The 9,366-nt window shown below is 44.7% G+C and overlaps 1 protein-coding gene across 1 annotated transcript in view; it reads right to left on the bottom strand.

Moving 5' to 3' along the window:
• Positions 1-3,289: 3,289 nt before the first annotated feature.
• The window catches only part of T265_09140 (hypothetical protein), a gene marked incomplete at both ends in the record, with an annotated part of 33,689 nt that continues 27,612 nt past the window's right edge, over positions 3,290-9,366 (bottom strand). The window contains 3 exons of the mRNA XM_009175137.1: positions 3,290-3,639; positions 3,694-3,846; positions 6,321-6,542. Coding sequence (XP_009173401.1) covers positions 3,325-3,639; positions 3,694-3,846; positions 6,321-6,542 — 690 coding nt within the window. The remainder of the gene's footprint in view (positions 3,640-3,693; positions 3,847-6,320; positions 6,543-9,366) is intronic.

Genomic DNA, 9,366 nt, shown 5'->3' with positions numbered 1-9,366 from the left:
GCAGTTCCGTAGTGTCGTATGTTGTGTGCCTTTACGAATTCAACAGTTTGGCTTTTCGAAAATGATTAGGGAACTCATAGATTGGCAAGCGCTTCACACCAGAAAAGTGTGAAGTACTACCGCAAAACTGAGTGGGCTCGGAGCCTAACCGCATGCTTTCGGATGGACCGATTGGGGTGGTAGACAATCTTTTCTACCTTGTCAGCTGTTTCAGTCCTGGTGGTCTCGCGGTTGGTCCTCATTGCTCAGAACTGAATTCATCAGGTCCGTTTAATCCACTATTCAAATGGGTTGGTAACAAGGTATCAGTGACAGACAACCGTGAAAAGTATTCCTCACATTTACATGCAAAGTTGTGCATACTGTACTCTCGACAAAACTGTTGAAGTAAGTGGAGGTCTCCCACCAACCACATGCATCAGTTCCGATGTAAACACTCACTCATCTTTGGGTTCTAAGGTAAAGCTCCACCTTTTAAGGTGTAAAACCAGCGGGATATCTCACCATCTAAGGCCTGTCTCCCGACTAACACTGAGAATCCTGAACGATCGCTGTACGTGACTGGTCTAAACAAAACATTGTTAATTTTGTCGATAACCGACTGTCTGACTGGAAGTCAACAGAATGTGCATTTGATCTCAACAAACTCTAGAAGCTTGCAGTGTTTCCGTGTTCTTGGTGTTACTGATTTGGATACGGACCCGCTACGAGGAGTATGATGCTCGACAGAGCGAAATTCTTAGGGTACACCCCGAACAACCAAGATAGCAGATTCAACGGTGCCATGGACGGGACATATTTCTTAGTGGTTAGGTTTCGAGAGCCATTGTGATCATGAAACATTAGTCCATATTTGGAATCAACGGGTTATTTTGTCCGTTTAACTCAGTCCTCTTCTCTCATCGACTTATCGTGCGCTGCAGATTAGGAGTCACTGACTAGGTAGGTCAGGTGGAACCGATCGTCACTGAAGCTTGCAAATCTCTGGTCCCAAATAAGCAATACCGAGCACAATTTGTTACGGACATTTATTTCCATGACTCCATGAAGCTAATTACTCCTAAAGGCAACTTTTAGTCTCCTTCAGTGTTTCAGACTGATCCATGAGAATCTGTGAAAAATGCTCATTCACCCAAAGATACTATGGCCAAAAAACCACAAACGGGAGTGAATGCAAACAGACCTATCCATAGAAAGACTCCTGGTATCCTGAGTGCAACATTCCTTCTAGCTGGGATCGCAATGTGCCGACGGTGATGTTTACCTTCAATTTTGTTCTAATAGTACGGTCTCAGCTTGTGTCCGCTTTGGTAAACTTCATTCATTCAAATCAATCACCATTTGTCCCAGCAAATACTTGAACGGTTGCAAGAAACTGCCACATAAGGGTACTCAAAATAGATCCACGGATGCGTGGCCTTGAAGTCATTCGACTGTAATTGCTAAACGAAAAATTACCTGACTGGTCTCATTTACTCCGAACTGATGAGACCGACAACGGTCAAAGACATCATGAGGCTGAACTTCCCCGGAACCATTCACGTACTTAGTGAAAAAATACAGTCCAAAGGTAATCCTGTAATTCGTAGCTACCACTCGCCCATCCGTAATTATATTACACTCATCTGAGGCGTCTTGTCTTTGGAAGTTACTTTCAACGTCATCACAAGCTGTATTAGAATGCCGTCGGCCTCCAACAGAAACTTTTATTGACCGATATATCAACGCTTGTATCAAAATCTTTGTTGATTTTTCAAGATGCTTCACCACTCCCAAACCGGTGTTCGCAACCGCCCCTCAAAAGCATTGGCGTACTTTTGCACGCAATAAGATGTACTCAAAACCGTCTGTTATAAATGAAATCCTGGAGATTATAACGATGTGATCCAGTCTATATTAGCTACGCTGTCCATTGATTTGGGTGCAACCCATTGCTAAATTATGGAAAGCCTTATACATATTGTTTGTAGCCTCAGTTGAATTCATTAAAATGCCTATCTGAACTAATAAATAGGATCTCCCCTCTTATCTTACGTAATCCGTGAGGACCACTGACTAGATAGAACCAAAGACCTCTCTATCCGCCATCAACTGCGTGTTGGAACAAAGACCATATCCACGCTAAGAATGCCATGGATAGCTGGTGTACACAGTAAAGTAAGTTTTCCTGTTTGTACAGAGATTCGAACACATATCCAGTTGTTTAATTTAACTGAAAGCCTGTGATCTGATCACGGTGTATGGCTTATGTATTTAGATTGAGACAAGGTATGTCTATCATAGGCTACAATAAGTTATTTGATCCCGCATCAAGTCATCTACTTGAACTTCTGAGGCCAGGGTGGAACAAGACACCTTTACGGTATAAAGCTGAGTTTAAAAACTATGTTAATTGACCCGTCGAGCAATAGTAACAGCTGAGCTCGGATTCTAGGCAAGTGCACCAGACTCACTGCTGAATTCTATCAAGAGAGCTGTAATATGGCCTTAAATTGTGAGGAGCACTGAGGCGGCGCAGTAACCTGCTTTGGTGTTATATATGACTGCTGTCCCCGCTCAAGTGCCTAGTACCGGAAAAGAGAATTCGCCGACAAGGAACACAACAGCTTTATTGTAGCTAGCGACTGCGAAGGTACAACGGCCTCGCTATATATATTGAGGGTCCGACCTTAATCCAGCACTGTCTCACACTGTCCGACTTTGATCCAGAAGTGTCTCGTGCTACATATTGAGGAGGCATCGTCTGACCTAGTCTGATCGGCGTTTAGTGGAGTTCAAGGTCTCGGTAGGCATCGGGAATTCTCAGATAATTTTCAGGAATCCGACCCCCCTTGCAGTTGGAATGACAGAGCAGAGCATACGATGAGCGTGAAACATGGCATGGCATGTTTTGAAGCGTACATTTTGGAAGCTCAAACTTTCTGGTGTATCAAGTGAAGCATCCAGAAAAGTGAACGATCAAACCCATCTGCGAATTTTAACGGTGAAGGGCTTCAGCACATTTTGTCTTCTGCTCCTATATGTTGCGGGCTGGCTGTGATCAAAATGAGTAAGATACGAATAGTGCACGGTCCGATCAAGTGGACCAACAGGACGGAAGAGGTTATGTGGCTCTTCGGGTGTTAAACCTCAAAAGCGAACAGAGATGGTGCGAGAAAACACGAATTGGAAAACCGACGACTTGTTTACAATGTTTGAATCACATCTGGCTGGTGAGTGCACTAGAATTTCTCCACTGCTGACCTACCAATAAAGCCTAAGACAATAACAAAGACAGTTCAATAGACTTGTTTTATTTCTGATACAATACAAACTGTCCATTGATCACTCAATTTGTTGATTGTTCACATAATCCTCTACGTCCCATTCTTCTTCGAACGCCGTGCAAATTCGTGCACAAGTTTGTGCCGCCGATAGAGGAAAGTTGCTCACACTCACAATACGAGTGAGAAATTCTCCACAAGACTTGAGAATGGACCCATGTGCCATGGCTCCAATCACAAACACCACGGACTGTGGACCAGCAGTCTGTGTTGAATGGGCTAATTCCCGTGGTTTGATGCACTCTTCTGCCGAGAACGATGTTCCGATTATTGGTATTCCAGGTGGGAAGTGTCGAGTAATGGGGTTCTTCACAATCTAGAAAATGTAGTGACAGTTGTCGCAAGGTTGGTTGATGAGATAGAAACTGACCTTGAGGAGTTTTTCATGGCTTCCAGTAGCAGCATGGATTGATAATTTATGGAGGAGTTGAACGATGAGACCGCAAAATCGGTCAAACGTTCGTGGGATTCTAGTTTTGGGGTTCACTTCAATGATAACGTTCTTTCGAGTACGTACAAACACCTGAAGAATATAAACGCAGGATAAAATGACGTACGACCACAGCCGCGGAGGTTCTGCAGTGTCAACCAAAGCGTAAGAAAAATGCTATACCTATATTGACTTATACACCCAATTGTAAATTAACTTGGCGCTAGCAGGAAAGTCAACCGGCCTTTTATAGTGATCACCAACCAAGTGTGCTGTACAAAAGCGGTTTCACGTTTTAGTTGGAACATCATTCATGATACCGAGGTATTTCCGTTGATGAAACCCAGATGTGACGTGAACTCTTCGACAGCCCATCATCGGTTCCGCCCTTGTTCAGACCTTTCCAGACAAACGTGGTCCGGTTGCCAGTCTCAATGAGATTATTGTTGGAAGTGTGAGAAGATTTGGGAATTTCCAACTGAGACTTCTTCCTATAAGTTTATCCTATGTATCCTGAAAAGCCAAAAGGCACTGTACAGCTGTTTCATCCTTATCGGGAATCATCAGCGGTGCGCATTTCTAGAAACTCAAGATAATTTCGAACCAGCGGCCTCCCGGCTAGTAGATCGAATACTTAGTCGTTCGGCCACAAGCAACTGATCAGCCTTGTGAACAGCTGGTTAACAGTGACGTTAGCATCTAATTGGTATGCTACCTAAAAGCCTTGTGTAAAAATCGCACTGAAGCTGTTCAGGGGTAAGCCAAATTCAAGCACACGAAAGCTGCTGTCTTGTCATTAGTTTGCCACCGGCATTCATCATCATTTATTTTTTAACATCATGGTCACAAACATAAAAAGTGAATGCAAGCGACGAATGCGAAAGGGTAACAGGAGAATATGAGAGAAAAGGGAGAAACGTCTCATTCGAATTCATGCCACCGACAGTTCCAGTCAGACGAGATGAGTCCCAACGTATGTAAAACCTTTGATATGGAAACGCGTGTCTAAAGACCAACAACCGAAGAAAGGACAAACAACGTTGAATGCTCTTCAAGGTGCGGTAAGCGCTAGCACAATCAAGACTCGCACGTCAGCCACAAAGTATCCGTCATACTGGGCCTGGTGTGAGTAAAACGGATCTTGACTAGACCATATTTGTCCACATGAGAAGTGACCGTTAAATCTACCCGCACTACAAAAAATTTGTTACGTTAAGCATACTGTAGCTCGTGAATTCAAACACCTGAGGAAACCACAATTAGTTTAACGTCTAGTCGCTTCAACCCTGTTAAGACTGATGTACTGCTGTCCCTAATGATGACAGCTCTGAAGACTTGTTACCTGACAATGTCTGTACACTCCAGGGTTTTTGAGTTATTTTCCAGAGAACGAGGAATACATAAAACGAGGTAAAAAAAAAGCACTGTTCCGAATCACTCTGCGATTACGAAGCATAAAGATGTCTAGACTGAATTGTAGAAATGTACCGCCAGATAACCATCAATATTTCAACAGGTGCTAGGTAAGATCCAGGACTTGTTAGAACCTCTCACCGGACAGGAATCGCGATTCCGTTGAGACTACGCTACAGCAAAGTGGGTTACACGCCAGTTCGGATGCGATCTGTCAAGTGAAAGACTACCACTTGTTTCAAGCCGACCATCCCGCTAAGTCCCATGTATATCAGGGTGGGTGCTTTTCCTAGGTACCATGTTAATCACCAGGTTGACGCGAACACTTCGAAAGCTCTGGGACCCATTGATCTGACGGTGTCCCCGAATTTCCATCTCAAACGGACCCCTTGGTTGAGGCATACAAAGATGGGTGGACTTTATGAACTTGTGAAGTGCTTCTAGAACCTATCCAACCTATTTAAACGGAAGTCCGGCGTTTGTCTTTATGTGCTGCTAAACCTCATAAGTTATCTGTCTCCTTTCACACTATCTGATAATTTCGTACTAATTGTATTCTCCTTCACTGGATCTCCCACTGCATGGATGTTTTGAGAAAGGTTGTCGTATTCTGGTTAGACCTCTGAAACAAATCTCCAGATGCTGCAACCTTTGTTTAGCACTATACGAAGATTTATCAACATACAGCATAAGTTCTCAGTTTAAATTCTATCAGACAATTATTTTGTGGTGGTTTCGTAATTCCGAATGTTCAACAACGCCTAACCGGAATGGCTTCCTGGAATTGTCTTACTTATTAATTGGACACAGAAGCGCTTCGTGATTACCTCATCTTTTCGAAATCGTTGTAGACTGTCGGAATGCATGCTGAGGATTTACCCTTACAAGGGTGACTAGACGTTACAAAAACAACCCTCAGCTACGGAATTTCAGAAATGTCTGAATTGGTTGGTTGTACGGCAGCGAAGCGTTAGTGTTGAAGGCTGGTGTAGTGCCGTCCATGATGAATATTATGACTGAGACATGCAGACATAAGTGTAACATTGAAACGGTGACTAAATGTACATAGATAGTCCATAGCAAATCGTAGCCAACGCGCTAAGCTTTAGATGTAGTATGAGCCTCAAAAAGCCATCAATAAACTTCATACCCACCTGGAGTTTCCCAACACGATTCAAGGGACTATCTAGTAACATCAAAAGACATTGATGTACGATGTCCGGACGTACGTCTGAAAGATCTTGGCCCGATTTGAGTATCCGTTCTTTGTGTTTGTCAGGGTTTAGTAGTTGGTATTCCTTTCCGCCGGCTGCCTTGACGGATTCTAAGGAAGCTTGGTCCAGGAGGATATAAACTTTCGCATCAGCTGAGTTAGGCTGACGAGCCCCGGAGCCGAAAGACATTGGACACACAAAACTGGAAGGAAAAACTGAGGTCACTTTTGATCAAAATAAACGGATGGCGATGGCACTGGAAGTCGTGTATCGGGATATGGGGCAAGATTGTTAAGTGGTTCGAGCGAGTTTACCTCTGCTTAGACTTGGCTAAGCTGGCTTTCTTGCGCTCCCTTTGGGTGGCATATCAGTTAGGCACCAAAAGGGTGCTGCAGCTGAACGGTCTTTTCGTTTTCTATCGGGACAGAAGACCTCGAAAAAATTGACAAAACAAGTCCTGCATTCTAACGTCAGATCCAGTTAACGAAAATTCAATACAGATTAAGTCGGCGTCTATTAGTCTGTAGGGTTGAAATGCATTTTTGTTAACAGGCATACCCATTGCGCAGTAGTTAACCATGAGGCTGTAAAATGCTACGGTAAAAATGCACGCAAATTAAAACCGAAATCCGCCCTGAGGTTGGTTGTACCAGACGTGGTAAATTACTAGGCACGCGACTGAGTGTTCACCCTTCGTGAGACAGGTTGGAAAACCAGTTGAAATGATGCACCACAGCCTATAGTCCTTGAGAAAACCAAAGTGACATCCAGTATAAACATCCGATCATCAAAAATAACTCAAACAATAATCGTTCAACTGTAACACACTTTGGGCGCCTAGCTTCCATGTTACCCGAATGAAGAACGAGGGGTGAACGAGGGTGCCCAAATCGACGGGAAATGTTGGGGTTCGGTTAGAAGCATGAACCTTCAGGTCAGCAAGTTCAATCCATAACCACTGATTTATCTCAAGCTCATCCAGGTTTCCTTTGCATCTTCGGAGATGCACTTCCCGGGGACACATTAAACTACCGTTGGAACTATTGTTACATGCGCAGAAAGGAAAGTGGAAGGGTTTGTCTGAATGTAATGCGTCGTATGATACTGTAACCTACAATCACATGTTCCGAGCGAAATTTCCCCGTGAGAAAATATCCCTTTTGCTGGTGGACCTGCATGAAAAATGCCCCCACTACCTTAAATCAATGAGCCTCAATTGTTTCTCTAGCGCACCAATCCACCGCACAGATGCTACAGCCAACTAACTTGTACCCTTCTACGGAGGCGCCAGCGAGCAAATGTGATTCAAACATTAATATCTGAATGCGCTTGGTCTTTCAATTTCGGATGGACCAAGTTTCGTAACTACAAAGTGGGAGCTGTCTTACAGTTACCCTGTCATCGTAGTCATCATCGACAGGAATTCATAAGTATTCGACACCGATACTTGGCTGTCGTACAACCATGATTTATTTGAAAGCCTTAGTGTGAAGAAAAGAATAAAAGCGGACAGGGAATGAGCTTAGTGCTACCTCACTACAATCATCCCGAGGTGCATACACCTCCGAGTACTCATTCAGGCAATGTGGATAGAAACTGACAACAAGAACGCCATTGAAATCCAATAGCAGCTATATCTTGTAGCTTCTCCGACCAGGCACAACATCCAACTTCCGAAGCCGTAGGGGGTTCTAGTTTACCATCCAGGGTTCTGCGTCAGCTGTAGGTTCCATATGGTGCCATGATTGCTGTTTTTTCGAAGTATTCGGTCTAACAGTCGAGGCGTTCTTGATCATTCAAGATGGTCACGCCATTCTGATTCTTGACGGCTTCACTTACGAGTGGCTTCCTGGGACACATCGCACGGCTTAACTGAAGTAGTCTTTGGGCTTTTCGGCTTCCTGGGTCTCCTCCATTTTCCTGGCTTTCCGTGTCCACCAGACTTCCCGGTCGGCTCGTACGTTCGCCTTCGCTTGATGTCAGATATTTCGTCGGGTCAAGGTATTTTAGGGACCAGAGGGGATATTTATCCAAGATTTATACAGTGCCACCGTTCGGCTTGATACCAAGTGTCTGAGTGGGGCTGGTGGCACCGCGCCACAGCCAAAACTACTAGCACCGTGTAAAGAGGTGGCGATCTCGTCCCAGTGTGGAGCAGCTGGAAAAGATTCCAGAAGGTTATTCTGGTAAATTCATCTACCATAAGGATCTGTCATTCTCTCAGTTGCTGAGTGATATGTTCGCACCTGACGCGGTGCCAGAAAATGAATCCGGACGAGCATGTCGTTGAAAACGACCAACAGTCAGTTATTGAACCTGTTATTGGTAATTTATGGCAATATAATCTATCTGAGCTTGTGGCCGTGAAGCCACACTGTGAAGCAAGGCGGATTCGGTACTGCATGAAAACAGCCTGCGGTTAGCACATCGTTGAGGCAATAGTTCACCATCGTCCGTACCTACCGAGTCCGATCCATGTGGGCCACTTAACAGAGTCTCAGATGTGCTAAACCAACCTACTTGTGCAGTCGGATTTCCGGAGTCTAGGCCTCGGGCTTCCATTGGGCGACCTGGCAGCTATGCACCGAAAGGTTGCATACTGTCCAAATACATGAGGCATCGCCGCAGAAACTAGCGTTTCCCTTGAGGGACAGGAACAGAGAACCCGCGAGTGACCGAACATGGTATCTGACGTTTACAGAGAACACTATGCAGGTCTATATTCAGCCCCCGCGTCCTTGTGACATCCAATCTTGACGAGGCGTAACTACGCTAACCGACTTGGTCTTCACGGTGGAGGACATTCGTCAACTCTTGCGCAAGATCAACTCATTCTGCCCACTGGGGCCCGATGAGGTCCATTCAAGGATCCTGAAGGAAACGTCGTCTACACTGGCAAATCATTTACACCTGGTGTTTCGTCAGTCGCTTGATGAATGCCGCCTTCCCTCTGATTCGAAGGAAGCGATTGTGACGCCAATCTACA

This window comes from Opisthorchis viverrini (genome assembly GCF_000715545.1).
Source record: "Opisthorchis viverrini unplaced genomic scaffold opera_v5_259, whole genome shotgun sequence".
Lineage (NCBI taxonomy): Eukaryota > Metazoa > Platyhelminthes > Trematoda > Opisthorchiida > Opisthorchiidae > Opisthorchis > Opisthorchis viverrini.
This window is presented reverse-complemented; position numbering and strand designations above follow the sequence as displayed.